Source organism: Pangasianodon hypophthalmus, chromosome 26, assembly GCF_027358585.1.
Source record: "Pangasianodon hypophthalmus isolate fPanHyp1 chromosome 26, fPanHyp1.pri, whole genome shotgun sequence".
Taxonomy (NCBI): domain Eukaryota; kingdom Metazoa; phylum Chordata; class Actinopteri; order Siluriformes; family Pangasiidae; genus Pangasianodon; species Pangasianodon hypophthalmus.
The window spans coordinates 10,659,970-10,678,723 of NC_069735.1; the positions used below are offsets into that span (position 1 = coordinate 10,659,970).

Sequence of the window (18,754 nt, forward strand, 5' to 3'; positions counted from 1 at the left end):
AGGAAACCTCCAAAGCACAGGGAGCAACATGTAAACTCCCTCAGTAACCCAGATATGTGGGTTAATCACAAACCTGGCATTATTATCATATTATCACATACAGAGTATTATCATAAAAATAGTACAGCCATGATAAGAAGACCAGCTTGTAGGAATACCATGAATGTCTCAATGTGTAGATAGAAATAATTCAATTTGAACAAAAGTCAGAAATGAGTTGAACATAAAAATATAAGCCAGAAATGAGGGTTTCTCGCAAACATGGCAACACAGGAGGGGCGCCTGATCAGGCTGAGCGGTGTTTAAAATTAATGCGGGAGGGTGGGTGTGACTGGCAGTGCGCATGCGCGTCAGGGCTCGTGACGTATTTGCGAAAGAGGAGAGGAGAGGAGAGTGGAGCAGGAGCGGCAGCGGCAGCACACACACACACGTACACACACACACACACACATATATACACACACACTGCACAGAGGACAGAGAGACAAGACGAGACAAGAACACAAGCAAAGCCGCTCCGGGGCAACAGTTTGGAGAAGGAGAAGGAGAAGGAGAAGTAGCACCAGCGCTAAAGAGCAGAAAAACGACGCTTTACTTTAACGACTTGATGAAAAACGCGCCGCACTGAAAAGTATGCAAAGGCTCGAGCGCGTCGCGAGCGCAGCGGAACCTGGAGAGAAATAAATCTTCAGTTTTGAAGATCGTGTCTCGTTTTAATTTCCTCGAGGAAGCAGGAAGAGCAGCCGGACAGTCATGGATCAGAGAGTGGGTAGAAAAATCAGCTAGCCTTCTCCCTTACTGAAGAGAAGAGCAGAGAAGATACAGAGCACCTGAGACGAGATCATGGATTTCAGTACGATCCGGAACCTCATCACCCGCTGGGTGAGTACCCCACACACACACACACACACACACACACACACACACACACACAGTCTCTCTCTGTGGTGCATGGCATTAGTACATCCTGCCAACTTGTTGGTCTGATTACTCTGTTGTATAAAAGAAAGCTGCAGGATGTAGGAGATCTGTTACCATCAGCCATGATGTGTGTGATCATCACACATGTAGATGTTTATTAGGAGTGCATCAGCATCTACACTGAGTAGGAAATAAGAGACATCTAAACATCTGTAGATCATGAGGTTGCATTTGCAAAAAAAAGAAAGAAAGAAAGAACACGTGATGGAGATCCTCATTTGAACATCAGAGTGGGTTAAAATTCCAGGGAACAAAAAACAAAAACAAAACAGCAGGTTATTGTATCTGACATGACCAGTAACAGGAACCCGAGCCTCTCCTAACCTGCAAGTTCCAACAGGTCCATGAAAACACACCTGTTTCACGAGAAACGTTACAGGTGGGCCGTCCGAACCCTGATACAACGGCTGCTTCCTGTGAAATAGGAAGTGAGAGCGATGATTACAACAGGGTTGTTCCATTTGACATTTTTTCCATTTTGTTTTTTTTAGATCAGAGCTCTGTTTAAAAGCTGATACCTGACACCTGATACTGAAATTGTCCCAGTAGCTGGTGCCGTGTTATGAGAAACAGAACAAGCATGATGAGGGAAGTGCATTAACATAATTTGTGAGTTGTGTGTGTTAGCGGAACATCTTCAAGGCTTAAAATAGGTCAAATCCGCTCTAATAAAAAAATCCAGAGATGTGGTGCGTCTTGTGGAGATCAAGACACATAGGTCTTGACTGCTACCAGAAAAATAAGAGCAAATCCTTAAATACTTGCTTAATGTAATAAGTACAAATTTTGTATTGGCACCACAGTCTTTTGAGTTGGTGGATAACTTATAAGCCTATATATATATATATATATATATTTATATGTGTGTGTATTGTGTATATATACACAGGTGCTTGTGTATATTTGAATAGATAGATAGATGGATATATGTATATAAAACTGATATATTTACACTGCTGTCTGTGGTTCCTCTTTATTGTGACTCTTATAATTGGCTATTTTTCATTTTAATAGTAGAGAGTCATTTCTGTTAGGTTGCTGTACGGCACTGACCCGGGGTTATACAGTATTACGCGAATTAGGCCATGTGTTTAAGCCAATTAACAGCCAAGAGTCTTGTCATGTCCCAATCTGTGCCTATATTCCCTATTCCCTATTCCCTTTGACCAGCGAAGTGTATTCCGGATATTCTCTTCCTGCTAGGGCTTATCGGTTGGCTTCTTCTGATACTAACCTATTGTAGTATGTTGTGGGATTTTATTTCAGCCATAATGTGAGTAGAAAATGCAAAAGTGCCAGACAAGTGGATAGGGTGTGGCTTCGGACATGCATTTTGTTAAAGCTCGTAAAGCCGCATGCTATCAGACTAAAGAGCGCGAGACGGAAAATGGACCACAGTTTGATTGCGCTATTTAATAGAGTAATGTGGCTAAATTTCAATTGAATCTTATCGCCGGTGTGATTGAGGAGCTGGGTACGAGTTTGCGGGTGATTCTGGGGGTTATAAGGAAAAATAAATGAGTCTTTCATATCCAGAGTCCAGATTAGGCTCTGTATTGGTGCGATTATTGGTAGATTTAGTTCAGCATGTTATATTTTTTGTAGGTGTACACTTTTATGTTTTTTTTTTTTTTTTTTTTTTGGATTGAGATCATAAGTGCAGCTTTTTTTGATTTGGGTTTATATGTAGATCTTTTATTATGTAGTTTCTGGGTGTAGTTTATAATCAGAAGATGTGTTATTTTGGGGGAAATGAGAATGAGATCATAAATTGTTTCGCTTGAACCAGAACTGGGCATTACAACCATATGACATTCAAATCGTGCTAAATTACATTTTAATACACTTTTCCGGAAAGCGTCGTGGATGTCATCACTACTTCTGTAACAGTGTTCGACTTCACTGATACTCACAGTAACATGCATCACGTTGGATGTTTCCTCATTTTCTGATTTTTTTTTTTTTTTTGGTAGATTTTTATAGAAAAAGTTCCATTAACTGGAACTCTAGTTGTTTTATAGTTATTTTATACTCACATGTTGTTAACCTCAATTCACTTGCACTGACTGACCACTTTATTAGTAATAAGCGTAAACTTGCGCATATATGCATTTATCCAATCAGCCAGTCAGAACATCGCCTGGTCTTTTTCCAGTTTTCAGCTGCTCAGTTTCGGTGATCCTGGGCCTGTAGCCTCCAATTCCTGTTCTTGGCTGAGAGTCGAACCCGATGTGGTCTTTTGCTGTTCTGCTGCCTTATCATTGATGTCTTACTCATTTTGAGATGCTTTTCTTCTCACCACAGTTGTAAAGAGTGTTTTTTTTTTTTAATTATCGTAGTCTTCCTAACACGCCGTAATCACCTAACACTGTAACATTGTGTATCCAGTCCTAACTAACGCACCGAAGAACACAAATACAAGTAAATAACTTAGAGCATTCAATCATGGAGCCTTTATCTTTCGAGGCTCTGATTTGTCAGCAAGGCAACACTGCTATCTCTAAGTTTTAGAAAGTGTAATTCTTCCTCATACACAGAAGAATGCCGTGTTGTGCCTTTAGCGATGTGATTTCGTTGATAGTGGTGGTATTGACGGTGGTGACGGTGGTTGTTTAAAAGTGATCCAGCATGCTTATTTATCTCTGACACCCCTGAAGGCCAACATTTACGCACTGTTGACGGCTGTCTTTGTGATCAAACAGACATGATAACAGATGCTGTAAATTTCACTGGTGGCCACCAGACAGCGGTCATAATGATCGCTGACAGGGCGCCGATGATCCGGGAAGACGTGTCGGGAGGACCGGCGGGTTCGACACACACACACGCACACGCACTGAGCACATAGGTCATGTGTTTGTGCATGTTGGGCATGTGGTGAAGCGTGGTGTTAAGTGGTATAATGCTGGGTCCCGTGTTGGAACATGAACTGGAAAGCTGGTTTCTTGTGTATTGTTTGAGATGAATAACACCAATTTGACCTAAGACACTTCGGAATGTCGAGGGGTCGGAATGTTTTCGGAAACAACAGTATTAATAAACTCATTCTGAAGAATTGTCATGGAACTGGGACAAGCGGAAAGTTTATTGAAAGAGGGAAATTGTGGTTTGAATGTTCAGTGAAATGATTTCTTCTTTTAATCATCCACTGATTTGTTCAGAAATGACTCATAAACCACAACGGCAATTGAACTGTGATAAAAAAAAGCAACACTTCAACACACCACAGTTTCAAATCCTTTACAGAACTACTAATAGGCTATTTATTCTGTCACACTTCCTCATATTAACCTATAGAGTGATTTAATGGCTTGTATTTATATAACAATAAGTACTATATATGATCCATTCCATGAATTATTGTCCTGAGAGTAGCATAGGTTACAGGACAATATGGATATTACGACAAATAATGTCACTATACATTTTTAACATGCTAAATGTCTTAGTACTTTTATAAACCTCCATGAAGTTAGCACCCCAAGAAATGGAGTCACTTCTGAAACTTGTCGCAGGTTTGTGTTGATTTGAGCCATAAAATTAGTTTGTGCTACATTTTTTGTTTTTAGAAATACACTTTCAGATATAAAATTAAAATTATTTAAAGATTCCTAGATAACAGATACATACTAAATGTACAAAACATGCCGTCTCGATGGTACACCAGTGACAAGGAAAATACAATTAGGTATTTTTATTTCTGCGGCCATTGGTCTATACTGATATACGTAACAAATAAAAGACTTTGGAGCATGGCGTTATAAGGAAACGATCAATGACAGGGTGGCGTGATGAGCCAGAAGCAGCGCAGGGTTAAAGCTACCACTGCTCAAGTTGATTATTTTCCAAACAAGAAGTCCCGAGGTGATTTACTCCTCTCTTACCACAGAGATTTGCCAGTGATTACAATAGTGTAGAACAACACCACATCATACGCTTATCTATTTGTAGTTACATTTAATGTTGTGAAGGTTGTAACAGCTACAAACGTTCCCTTGTTCTCTCACCATCCTCTCTTTCTTTCACTCTCTGGAAGTTAATAAACAACAAGAAAACGCAGCTTGTCATGTCTCTGAGAGTCCTTCATCCTGAAGTCTTTTCCATATTGAAAAAGTTATAGTTTTACCTCTAACTGTTACAAAGAACAGACACTGGAGACTCCTTCCAAAATTTCAAAATAAACATCAAACATATATGTAGAGCATCCGCCTGTGTAAGTTGTTACTATAGAAACGTTAACATATTAGAATAAGTTCATTAATATATTCCTTGCGGTTGGAACTACTGTCAGAGCTGCTGTTATGGAAAATTAATCATCATAATCAAGAATTCAATCGCATTGTTGTATAATATGGAAACTCAAAAACTTCAAAAACCCAGACTGAAAGGAACAAATAATTTTATGCCCTGAAAATAATCACAAAAACTGATCAGCTCCGCTTAACTAGTAGCTAATTGGCCGAAAATATATTTCTGTCCCGGATGTTTTATTTTCCATTTCCACATTGAATAAGTAAGGGTACTGTAAAACTCAGGGTTTCACAGTTGTTTAAAAAATGTCTTTAAATATGAAATGATGTGATATTTTTATTGCATTTCCCCCCAATTACTTCATCCTGGCTGTTTGTGTATTTCCACTTTGTAGCATGTCACTAAATACTTTACTATGTTTGGTCATTATTATTATTATTATTATTATTATTATTGTATACATCATGAATACATTATTACGGTACATCATTACATTATTATTATTATTATTATTATTGTTGTATACATCATTAATACATTATTACGGTACATCATTACATTATTATTATTATTATTATTATTATTATTACTGTATATTGCATTATTAGTACTTTTGTAGCGGGAAATGTCGATGGGGCAAACAATCACCTCGAGTCAAGAATTTTTAGAGCTTATGTAACTCACTTGCACCAAACAGACCGGTGTAGGTGTGGTGGGTGTGTCAGGCTAAATACTCCACTTCTGCAGCCTATAAGGGATAGACTCAGTGCAAAAAACGAGTGAGTGAAGTTTGGGCCCAGTGACTTTGCGATGTTATGTATTGAATTAATTAACAGTTAATTCTGGTCCACTAATCTGATTGGTTGTGCGGAGTTCCAGGAGTGCTTATACTTCCTATAACCACATTGGGACGTTTCAGTGTGTGTATCACTCCGCTTATCTGTGTTCAACACGTCTCACTAAAATTCCACTTCCTAGTTCTTTTCAGGAATATATCTTGTAACTAAAACTATGAAAGCTCGTCAGATGAAGATGAAAAGGAAGAATGGAGGCCAACTTTACCGGAACGGCCTTTAATGGGAATGTACAAATCAGTGTGAAAAAAAAAAAAATAAATAATGTGTAAATTTTTTTGTTAGTTTGTTGTTGTAAATGTCCCAATTGGGATAGAGAGTGTGCAATTTTCAAAGAGTTTAATTAAATGTTCATTTTATGTATTTTGGTTGCATTTGGGAGTTATTAAAAATGTAACTGCTTGTGTAAACTAGGCACATAATATTGAAATATCGATAAATTAATCGAATCGAATCGAAATCGCATCGCAGAAATTTTTGAGGTATCGGCAAATATCGTATCACTGGCGGAGAAAATCGATATTGTATCATATCGTGATGAACTATTTACACTCCTAATAGATCGATAGATAGATAGATAGATCACTTTTTTCATCCCAGAAGGAAATTCATCTATTACATCAGCACAAACAGTTAAAAGTATACTAAAAGTAATTAAACATTATAAATGAAACAAACTAAGAATAAATATATATTTAAAAAAAGAGGAAAAAAAGAACCTGTGACGGTTCTTCTGCAGATTTTGGCTCTCACTTGCTTCTATTTCTGTAACTAAAACCCAACACTTTTGTAATGATGTTGTTATATGATGAGTTAGTAATTAGTATCTGATTACATTAGTAAATATGTTATTTATAATGTGTTATTTATAATAATATACAAAAATTAAAAAGCATTAATGGTGGAATTATTTCAGATTTTCTCATCAGGGTCATTTCCCAAACACTACTAATCAGCGAAATTCTCTCCATTGAGGTCGGTAAGTCATTGGTCAATAAATTAAGTTTCAGTTGACCGAGTAATTGATCAGTAATTTTGCTACAGTTCAGTTTGTGTTTCTCGGTTGTGGGATTGAGAGTCGGGTGAAGAGAAGAAGAGGGGATGTGTGTATGCCTGTGAAAAGCCTCTCTCCACACTGCTGCTCTTTTATCTAAAGTGGTGTAATGGAGACTGGCATAGCGAGAGGATGAGGGCGAGTGAGACAGGAGTGGAAGATAAGAGAGGACGTGAAGAGACCTCCATGATGTCCAGGCTAGAAAATCCAGGCTGATTTCCAAAAATCTCCCAGCGTCTCGTCTTTTTAGGGGCTGGAATTATTCAACGCAGTGTGAGAACAAGATTTTTAGGTTTAATCATTTTTCCCCCAAAAGTTTCCTGTCTACAGTGAAACGTGAAAATGACAGAAAAGAGCATGCCAGTTGTGCGAATGACCTTTGTCATTTTCTCCATTTTAGTTTTTTTTGGACACCCCAAGTGATGCTTGTATGTTATACAAAGCAGTCAAACATGAAATTAAAATAGCTGCAGAGTCGCAGGAATTGTGGACGTCACATCACATATCTTACGTCAGCGATATCAAAAGGTTACATTTTTGCTGACCAAAGAATGGCCTTTCTTGTGAATGGAAAAACAAAACGGATCAAAAAAGACATGTTTGCAAAATTACCTGTTAGTGTAGACTAGCAGCAGACGCTACTGAGGCTGGAGATAAACATGGCGGTTCAAGTCCCGGGTCTTTATCAGTCTGGAGAAGCCTCCTAGACGCTGCTGTAGACGTAGCATCCTCAGTCCAAGGAAGGCGTTAAGGACTCTGTTGATGGACATGAGCTTCCATGCTGCGCACTCTCAGTTCCAGAATCAGCAATTTTTAACTTGTTTAATATGATGCATAAATTTATTATTTTCATATTTATTACACTTTTTACACTTTATGTCCATTGTTTTCAATGTAGCCTAAAAGGCACTGAAGTTTTTTCCCTCAGCATTTAACTGTATTGCTGAATTGGATTGATGTCCTGAATCAGTTTTTGCTTTAACTCTAAAAAAGATGACTAGTCGACTACACTTAGAAGTCACTGCTAGACCAGTAAAAAACGAATAGTCATGTGATCTTGAGTGTGGCCTAACAACTGTGTCTTTGCCACGAATGTATGTGTTCCCTGTTTTTATTCCCATAGCTGTCTTCTTGCACTTTCCTTCACCTAGGTAGAAAAAACATCAGTGTAAATTTACTTCCTCAGTCTTCATATTAGGTGTGGAGCAGTATGAAAAATTCATGTCACACACATCATGAGACAGTGACACAGAAGCTATATAACACTGTAGCACTAAAGGAGGTATAAAATTATTTGGGAAACATCCCATCCACTTTTTCATCATCTATGAGCTGAAAGTGTTACAACATTCTTCATACAATTTCCATAACTCTAAAACTAATATGCAGATAGTCAGTGGTCACATGACTTGGTAACACTGTAAAAAGGAAGTACATTTTTTTCTTTTTTCCCCCCAGCTGAATATCTGGTTACTGATTGTTGACTGTATTTTTGTAAACCTACTCAGTAATAGTAACCAATTCATACAATATATTTTGATCACAAAGTATGCCATGATGTGCAAAAGTTTGTACACCCCAAGGACAAAACCATTGTGTCATGTTTCTTTACACAGAACAAACATAATCAAATAGCGTATTATAATAGCAAAAAAATCAAAATGATGTCAGTTAAAAAGTATGCACTTTATAACCTCTTTCATGTCCATTAAGCAGCTTTTGGATAGTAATATTCAGCCCTCTGAAGCCTCTGACCTCACATATTCTTCATCACACATCTTTTATAACTCCTAGATGTCTTATACAGGCTTTAACAAGTTAGGTCTTGAGACTGAGAGAGTCATGGCTAATTTTCAAATGATTTTATTTGTTGATTTTTGTCTCATGAATTGTTTAGTTTTTGTAAGATACAATCGCTTTTTTAGTTTTACTTCTTGGATACATTTTAAAATAGAGATAATATTCAGCCAGAAACCATGGGGGGTGCAAACTTTTGCACATATGTAGTCTGGTTGAAATGTGCTGTATATCATTTGTATTTAGGATGTAATTGCAGCTTTTTGTATGAGTTTAAAATTCAATTTCAGTTATTTACAGTTACATTTTTCTGTTTTTTTTTTTTTTTAAATTATATTCTATTTCCATTTTCTGTTATTCTGTTATAAAAGATGGAGCCTCAAACACTATGGCTGCCATCGTGTATGCCAGGAAGTGGACACAGCTCCAGTTAGTGTGTGTGTGTTGGAGTGTTTGCACTCCTGAGCTCACTTTCTCTCAGAAACATGTCTGTATTTGTCTGTGTCTGTTAGAACATTGTGGATTAGGTAACAGTTACACAACTGTACTAACCTTTTGATTTGAATGGCCTGAAATTTTGAATAGCCATGGACTGAAATAGCGGAAATAAATTGTTCAAAATAGCCATCAAGCTTTTCCACTTTGTGTACCTGACAGCCTCGGCTCCTTCCTGTCGAATAGCGAAAGTTGTTAAAGCTGGGACACATAGTACATCTCTCAGCACTTATTTCATAACACTAAAGATATTTTTAATTAGAATCTGCTATGATTTTTAAGACAGGGTTATGCCATTTAAAGGTAAATGTAAGTGTTTCTAGATCCTGTAATATACTGTTTCAAAGACAGCTTAAAAACTGTAGAATAATAGTACAATAATTATTAAGAAAATAGGCAATTTTTTCATTTCAGCCTTAGATTTACATCTTCTGGGCCAGAAATTATCCGAAACAGAGATGCTCAGAACTCACTGGATATATATAGGTTTAAAAGAGAGAGTTAGGTTGGTTTGAGATATGTAGGTGGTGTGTCAGTATTTTCACTTTGTCTGTAATTCACCTCCCAGGCAACAGAGGGCTTCTAAAATATTCACATACTGCCCCTTTAATGTGCCCTTTAATAATGGCATACAGTGAATTTTGCATGTTTGACCTCATTGTAATTGCTGTATACATATGTGGGCCAGCACTGTAGTGCAGATTATCTTTCAAAACATTCTACTGTACATTACGGACAAACGTCCTGCTCATGATATTAATCCTTTCGACAATCAATGAATTGACACACATTTAGTATAGAAGTTGGCTTTGCTGTAGGGAGGAGTTTACTGGCTGTCAGGGGAAATCAGTGTGCCTCTGTAATCATTATTATTGACACTCTGGACAGAAAGAAGGCGGTGTGAAGAGGGGGAAAAGACAGAAAACAAGCAACTGTAGAAGGAAAGAAAGGAAGTCGGGACAGGAAATTATATCTGTTTTTTTTTATCTGTTTATAAAAAAAAAAGCTGATGTCATGGATGAAAACACGAGGCGTCTAAGGCCCTTGCTAAGCGTCCAGTGATGAGTCGCAGGCCCTGTCCAAATGTATATGGATATTTTCGAAAACATAGTTTAAAAAAAAAAAAACTCTACCCAAACAGCATTTTTGAAGGAAAAAAAAAATCTCAGTCCAAATGAAAACGCTTTGAAAACACTCACGTCAGCACAGTAGTCAGTTAGGTGGTGACAGTGTCATAAACTGTTATTATAAATATCTCAGTTTACGTCTAACTGAAATGAATCTGAATAAAAATAAAAGTAATAAAATAAATTTAAGGATGATCCTAAGTAATGTTAAACTAAATATGTATAGTATTATTTAAACCAACCTTAGCTAAGTTTTGTTTTTCAGTACAATACTATGGTTATATTTGTAAGCGATAATATTTTCAGTAAATATCGTGATAGAGAAAATGTAATATTGGTACACTCCTACAGCTCAGGCCATCTTAATTCATTTAATTTTGCATTCAACATCATCAACATGCCCAAGTATAAACCATTCAGTAGAGAATGTTGTCCTATTATTGACATACACTTCTTCTAAATGCATTATAATTAATGCATAAGGACTTTTCTTCTGATCCTGGTGTGCACACAGATCTGTGAAGCTGTGATGTAAGCGGTGAATTTGATGTGTGTGTGTGTGTGTGTATGTGTGTGTGTGAGTAAGAAGGATCATGCTGATTTAATGAGGCGGAAGGTAAGCCATCAGCAGCGGCACCGAAGCTCGATAATATGCTCTGGTTATACGGCACCTTGCTCATAACACTGTAGTCTCAAAGTGCTGAAGAGGGCAGAACCCTTTAATGGCTCTCTCAGAGATGATACATGACCCACACACACACACACACACACACACACACACACACACACACACACACTTTAAGCATTTGCCACAGATCCATTGTCACAAAGGTGAAATGAAGTCTGGGTGAGTAAAAATTATGGGTGTGTACATATGATCACCGTCCACTTTATTAGGAACACCTGTACACCTGCTGATCAACCAGTGAGCGAATCATGTGGCAGCAGTGCAATGCAAAAGATCATGTAGGTCAAGAGCTTCAGTTAATGTTCACATCACACATCAGAATGCAGAAAAACATCCAGTGAGCAGCAGTAGGTGGAAATACCTTGTTTATTATTAGAGCAGTCCAGACTGGTTTGAGCGGATGGCTAAAATAACCACTCTGTACAACCGTGGTGAGCAGAAAAGCAGCTCAGAATGCACAACATGCCAAACCTTGAGTTGGATGGACTCAGCAGAAGACCACGTATTTTTCCATATTTTTCCAGTTCTCTCAGCCAAGAATAGGAATCTGACGCTTCAGTGGGCACAGGCTCACCAAAACTGGATAGCCTAAGACTGGCAAAACATTGTCCGGTCTGATGAATCTTGATTTCTGCTGCGACATGCAGATGGTACGAGTCAACAGCATGAATCCTGGGACCTAACCTGAGCTGTGTCAACAGTTCAGGCTGGTGGGGGGTAGACTGGTGTGCGGAACGTGCAGCCTAAAACATTTGCAGCAATTATGTAATACAGTCATGTCAACATGGACCAGGATCTTGAAAGAATTTTTCCAGTACTTGTGGAACCCATGCTATGAAGAATTTACATTTACATTTATGGCATTTGGCAGATGCCCTTATCCAGAGCGACTTATATTTATCTCTTATACTTACAACTGAGCAGTTGAGGGTTAAGGACCTTGCTCAAGGGCCTAACAGTAGCAGCTTGGCAGTGCTGGGATTTGAACTCATGACCTTCTGATTAGTAGTCCAACATCTTATCCACTGAGCTACCACTGCCCCCCCGTGTGTTTGTGTTTGTGTTTTTTTTTTTGTTGTTGTTTTGTTTGTTTGTTTGTTGAGGCAGAGCAGGATGTATTAGTATGGTGTTCCTGATGAGGTGACTGGTGTGTGTGTGTGTGTGTGTGTGTGTGTGTGTGTAAGTTGGAGAGAGAGATGTGATTGTGAACGTGTTTATGCTGCCTAAGGACATATTTTAACCCCCAGTATTACACAGTGTGCAATTCTACAATCCAGACGTCCACCTCAGCCCGTTTGTAACACAGCCGTTACAGTTCCAATTATCCCCCTGAGATCAGACGTAACGCCGCCATAAATAGAGACGGAGAAAAGGGCAGAGGATAAACCACTGCGTTATGACTGTGTCATGCTGTATGTGTAGCTTTTGATTTTTGGTTTCGATTTACTACACTATAATGCTGATACTATGATACATTTTAGAGCACAATGCTGCTGAATTCTCCATTCTGATTGGTCAGAAGGTGTTGATTCATTTTCTACAGCAGCAGCTCTGAAAGTAGATCCGGCTCCAAGGCAATATTTTGAAGCTTTCTTTAAGGACATGTTTATTTAACATTTGTGGAAGGAGTCGCCAGTGTCGCTCGACACCACCCCGTTGATTATTTTCCTATGACGTCACACCCTGTAGTGTTTTATTCTTTACTCAATGCACAATCATCATCACTGTTAAACAACATAGGATTGTTTAACCTTAATTTGATGGTTCGTCAGTTCTGGACCATTTTAGTGTGTGTGTGTGTGTGTGTGTGTGTGTGTGTGTGTGTGTTTGTGTGTGTGTGTGTGTTTGTGTGTGTGTTTGTGTGTTCATGCTCATGAACTGTAGGCAGTGGTTTATATTGTGCATTCATTTAGAGCACACAGCTGGCTGAATCTGTCCACCTCTCATCCTTCTGCTTCAGTCTCAACACTGTTGATGTCACAACAAACTGTCAATCAAATCTTTAGCCTTCAGGGATTGGCTAGACTGAGTGTCACCCCCCTCTCCCCTCCTCTCCCCTTCCCTCCCCCAGTGGCTCAGGATTACAGGAAAAATAAGCCAGCTGTGCTTTTCAGTAACTGATGTTCTGTTGCTCAGGCTGTGTCTCAGTGTTTTAGGGGTATGTAGTGGCTCGAAAACAAAGCACTATTTCAGTTTGGTGGAAAATCTTAGATTTTTTTTTTAAAGTCTCCAGTAGGCCATGTGACCAAATAATCAGAACCCATTTTGAATTATTCTGCGTGATATAATTGAGACTTTTCCTGATAGACTGGGAAGCTGTCATGTTTGGGACGTGTTCTGAAGATGTAGTGAGAGAGAACGTGAACGTTGGAGTGCGTGCTCTGAGGACCGTTCAGGCTCCATGCATTATTCCCTGCCTGAAAAAGGGGTTTAATGAAGGATGAGTGGAACAGCAGTGTTCTCACACACTCAGGTGGAGAAAGAGAGAGAGAGAGAGAGAGAGAGAGAGAGAGAGAGAAAACACTCCATCCTCTTCAACAACTTTAATACTCTACTAGGACATTAAGATTCACTCTCTTCCATCTCTTTTCTATTCTCTATCTATCCCCTTTTATCTGTTTTCCTCTCCTCTATCTTTTTTTATCCATCAACTCTTCTCTTCTCTTCTCTTCTCACAGTTTTTGTCTCTCTTCTTACCTCCTCATCTCATCTTGTCCCATCTCTCCTCTCTTCATCTATCCCTTTTTTTTTATCTCTCTTCTCATCATGTCATGTTTCCTCTCATCTTCTCTCTGTTCCTTTCTCTCTCTCTCTCTCTCTCCTGTCCTCTCTTCTCTTTTTATCTGTCCTCTCTTCTCATCTTGTCTAGTCTCCTCTCCTCACTTCTCCCCTTTCCTTCCTTTGTCTGTCCTCCATTTATTTGTGGTCTCATCTCATCTCCTATATCTCTCTTTATTTATCCTCTTATCTCTCTTTTTTTAATCCCCTTTTGTCTCCCCTTGTTTCCTTTATCTCTCCTCTCATTCTTCTTTCTTCTCATCTCCTTCATTTATCTTCATTTATTCTCTTGTCTCATCTCATCTCCCCTTCTTTTTTCCTCTTTATCTATCTTCGTCTGCATCTATCTTTTTATCCCCCTTTGCATCTTCTTGTCTTTTATCTCCTTTCATCTCTCCTCCTTTCCTCTCTTTATCCATCCTCTTTTCATTAGCCTCGTCTTGTCTCTCCTCCTCTCCATCACCTCTTATCTCTCCTCTCATCTCTTCTCGTCTCCTGACAGCTCGCTGTGTCAGTGATGAGCAGAGCGTGTACACTGAAGCATGGATAACCAATCAGATTACTGCCTGCAAGATTCTGAAGCTTGTGACAGATAAGTGTACAAAAAGTGTAAGATGCAGTCTGGGATGTGGGCGGAGCTTCAGAGACTGAGACTCTGTAAGGTATAGCGGTATGAATAGAAATCTACCGTTACTGAGATACTCATTTAAGTACAGAAACATCATATACAGTCATGTCCATAAGTATTGGGACAGTTACACAGTTTTCATTATTTTGACTCTGTACACCAGCACAGTGGATTTGAAATGAAGCAATCATGATGTTTTTGAAGTGTAGCAGTGTGTAGGGTTGAAGTGTAGGGTTTAACAAAAATATTGCAGTAACCATTTAGGTTTGAATTACAGCCATTTTTTACAGAGTGTTTCCATTTCCACAGGCTCAAAAATAATTGGACAAACTAACAATCATAAATATTAGGATTATTTTTAATACCCAGATGCAAATCTTTGGCTGTCACAAAAGAAAACACACAAAAAACAAAAATTGTGTCACTGTCCAAATACTTATGGACCTGACTGCATATAAAAAAATATAAAATAAGCACGCATACTTGTTTTTTAAGTATGCGTACTTCTTTTTTTAAGTATGCATACTACTTTTTTAAGTATGCATACTTATTTTTTAAGTATGCATACTTAAAAATGTAGTATGCATACTTAAAAAAGTAGTATGCATATTTAAAATGAGTGTGCCCAGAGTAAGTGTGCAAACAAACTCCAGCATTTTCAGACTTGGCGTGAACACTTGACTCGGTCCACACTCAGAACTGCCCTCGTTTTGGGGAAGGGCTTATATTCGCAGATTTGCGTTAACATAGAATTCGTTCAGAACCGTGGCTCACGTGTGGCTCCATACGTCACATTTGTGCATGCATATTTGCAAAATGGTAGTCTCATTTATTTGCAACACTCAAGTGGAGAAGGACAGCGTGTTTTGGACGCATGGCATCATGCCGAAATACCAGCAAACATGGAGCCAGATTTATATAAGCAAATTTTTAGCCATGCAGGCTGTTGTGATTTTCTTGATGCTCTCTGTTACACTCACTCACGCGGCAAAGGTGAGCCAAGTACACTGCTCCAGTGCCGTGAACGTCACATGTCAATAAGGCATTTCATCCCTTTAATAACCCTTTCTTCATCATCATCAGGAAACTTGAAACAGGAAGTAACATGAAAAGTTGGAACATTGACATTTACTAGGCATCAGGCACCGAGAGCAGAAAGATTCCACACCTGATGTGGACCACACCACGTTTCGGTGGAAGCGAACTCCAGACCATGGTTTTCAAGAAGACTGCTGGACTACTCCCAGGCTTGAAAACATCTTTCACACTTCGCCAAACAGTAGTGTTCTAACACACGGCAGTAAGACTGTAATATACGTTTAAGTATTCATCAGGGAAACAAAGTAAAAAGCTATCAGTACAAAGAGCCTAATTAAATGTAATACTAAATAAGTACTAAGAGCTAAGAGTGTCCCTTTTTCCAAGTAGTGATCATTTACATTTATGTGTTTTATTTCTGTTGGCTGTAAAAGAGGAAAGGACGGCTTTGTGCACTGAACATATAAACCAGCTAACAGTGCTGAATTAGGGTGAGTGGATCTGTTTCTGGAGATCTGCCTCTCTAATACCCAATTTAACACTTGATACTAATGATCAGATGCTCAAAAGATACTGATTAGCCGGATCTCTAAGGTGTAAGTGCACTTCCTGAATCAACTACAATGATTTTAAATGATTTTAAGCAATAAAATTGAGTGTCCTGACAACTACTTTCAATTAGATTCATTCTGAAAGGAGTTTTATTTATCTCTCATCTCACTCTCCTCTCCACTCTTAATCTTTATTTTCTATCTTCATCTGTCTTCCTATCTTTTTCTCTTCTCATCTTATCTCTTCTCTTCTTTTCTCTTCATTCTTATCTCTTTCTATTTGACTCATCTTGTTGCCTTCATCTCTTGTTTTTGGTTCTTATCTGTATATAATCCCTAAATAATTGATTATGGTTTATTTAATACGTTGCTGACATGCAGCGTCTCTAAACAACAGAGTGAAACAGCAGGGTGTTCAATATGGCAAAAAAAAAAAAAAATCATGTTCTAACACTCTGGGACATTTTCACAGCACGCAGCGTGTATCAGGATATTTTGGTTTGCTCACAGAGCGAACCAAACACAATTTAAAAATCTCACGATAAACTATTGTTGTGATTATGTCAAGTGCGTATACACTGAAGTGTGGATAACCAATCAGATTACTGCCTGCAAGATTCTGAAGTGTGTGACAGATAAGTACAATAAGTATAAAATGCTGTGTGGGCTGTGGGCGGAGCATCAAGGTATGACGGCATGAATAGAGAGCCACTACTGAGTACAGAAACAGGAGTGTAGTATATCTTAAAATAAGTATGCATACTTAAAAAAGTAGTATGCACACTAAGAAAGTAAGTATGCATACCTAAAAAAGTAGTGTGCATACTTAAAAAAGTAGTATGCATACTTAAAAAATGTAGTGTGCAAAAAAAGTATGCATACTTGAAGATAGTGTGTATTAAATCCAGAATTCTTAGCAGGGTTTTCATACACTCCAGTAAGACATTTATTTATTTATCTACATTTATTTGGTCATCATGGAAACAAAATGATACAATGAAAGTGAAAAGACGTCATTTAAATGCAGTATTGTTCAAGCGTGTTATTGTTTAATTTCTTTTTAAAAGTCATCAGTGTTCAGGGAAAGTTGAGTAGAATTTACTGATGTGAGATTTATTTCTAGTGGAACTGGCAGCTTGGTGCAGAATCCGAGGTGCTCGCATCTATAGCTTAGCCGTAGCATTTATGAAAGTAGAATGTTCACCCTTCCTACGGTGATGTGGGAGACGACGTAAAACGATGCTTTTTTGCTTTTTCAGCTAAAGTCAGAACAAATGGGAGTAAAATTCACCTGGCGGAAAAAGACAGTTCAGTGATGAAGAAAAGACACGGAACTTGAAAGATGCTTCTTGTAGTGTAGTGGTTACTTCTGCTTCATGACTACTTCATGTACGTGAACTTTGACCTAGCCTAGGTGTTGTGAGCCAGTAGAAACCAAGTGGGCGGGACTGTGCTGTATTGGTCAGTAAAAATAAATGGAGTAGCTATTATTATGAAGTGGAGAAGCTCACACTGCCTCACTGTTATCTTTCTGTTTTCTGAAAAAAATGGTCTGTATTGTTTACTGATATGTGCTAGGTTTCTTGTGGTAAATTAGTTTTTCCAGCCTGTTAGGATCTTCTTGTTAGCAATGTTTTCACTGCTGTGAAATGTTGCATCAGAATTGCACTGAATATCTAAAACAGGTAACTAGTGTCCACTGATGAAGAGGTTGTGAGCAGGCCGGTTTCTGGAGATCTGCCTTTCTAACATCTAATTCTAATGTTCAGATGCGTTAGAGATGCTGATTAGCTGGATCTCAGATTGTCCATCAACTGCAACAGACAAAAATTGCATTAAAAAAGAGCAGAATATGATGAGATGTCTTCAAGCAATAAAACTGAAAACCATTGAAAGCTCTTAACCGCTTTCCTGACATCATCTACTTTCAATTCATTTAATTCTCAAACTGCCTTTAAAACGGATTTTTCTTCTTTGGGGGGAAAAAAACAACCCAAACAGATCATTTGAGAGCTCATGTGACTGTAGACAGCCAGAAGGTCGATGGAATTAGAGGCTGGTCATGCTTCTTCACACAGAAGCATACTTTCAGATCGTGGGAACTTAAGCTGGCTCGACCAGACATCACTTTACAAAAGCGCTTGCGAGGCTCACCACGCCAGCTCGACAAGAAACCCTGTAACATACAGTCAGCGATAACCGACAGACTCTATATGAGTAACACAGACACAGACAGGAGGACGTATCTGATTTTTGGGGGGGATATCAGACCACAGCTTGGAGTTTATGGGTGTAAGAGAGAAGAGAGAGAAGATCTACAGATATGAAGCCGGGCATAATGAAGACAACACGCTGCAACAGGTTGAAATGATTTCATTTTACGGACGCTTTGGAATTTTGGGATGTTTGTTTGTGTGTCTTTGAGTATTTTTAGCTTCCTTGAAATGTGTGTATAATGGCATGCCCAGCTTGCCTATAAAAGGCTCGATCAGTTCGTGAGAAGTTTGAGTAA

At 38.5% G+C, this 18,754-nt stretch overlaps 1 protein-coding gene across 8 annotated transcripts in view; it reads left to right on the plus strand.

Moving 5' to 3' along the window:
• Positions 1-383: 383 nt before the first annotated feature.
• atp11a (ATPase phospholipid transporting 11A) overlaps positions 384-18,754 on the plus strand; it is a 99,229-nt gene continuing 80,858 nt past the window's right edge. For 7 of the 8 annotated variants that reach the window (XM_053229791.1, XM_053229792.1, XM_026932030.3 and 4 more), the window contains exon 1: positions 15,235-18,603. In XM_053229791.1, the coding sequence (XP_053085766.1) occupies positions 18,529-18,603 (75 nt within the window). In that variant the 5' untranslated portion in view covers positions 15,235-18,528. Of the gene's footprint in view, positions 883-15,234; positions 18,604-18,754 lie in introns of those variants that run through there. The other variant, XM_026932031.3, reaches the window with a different exon arrangement.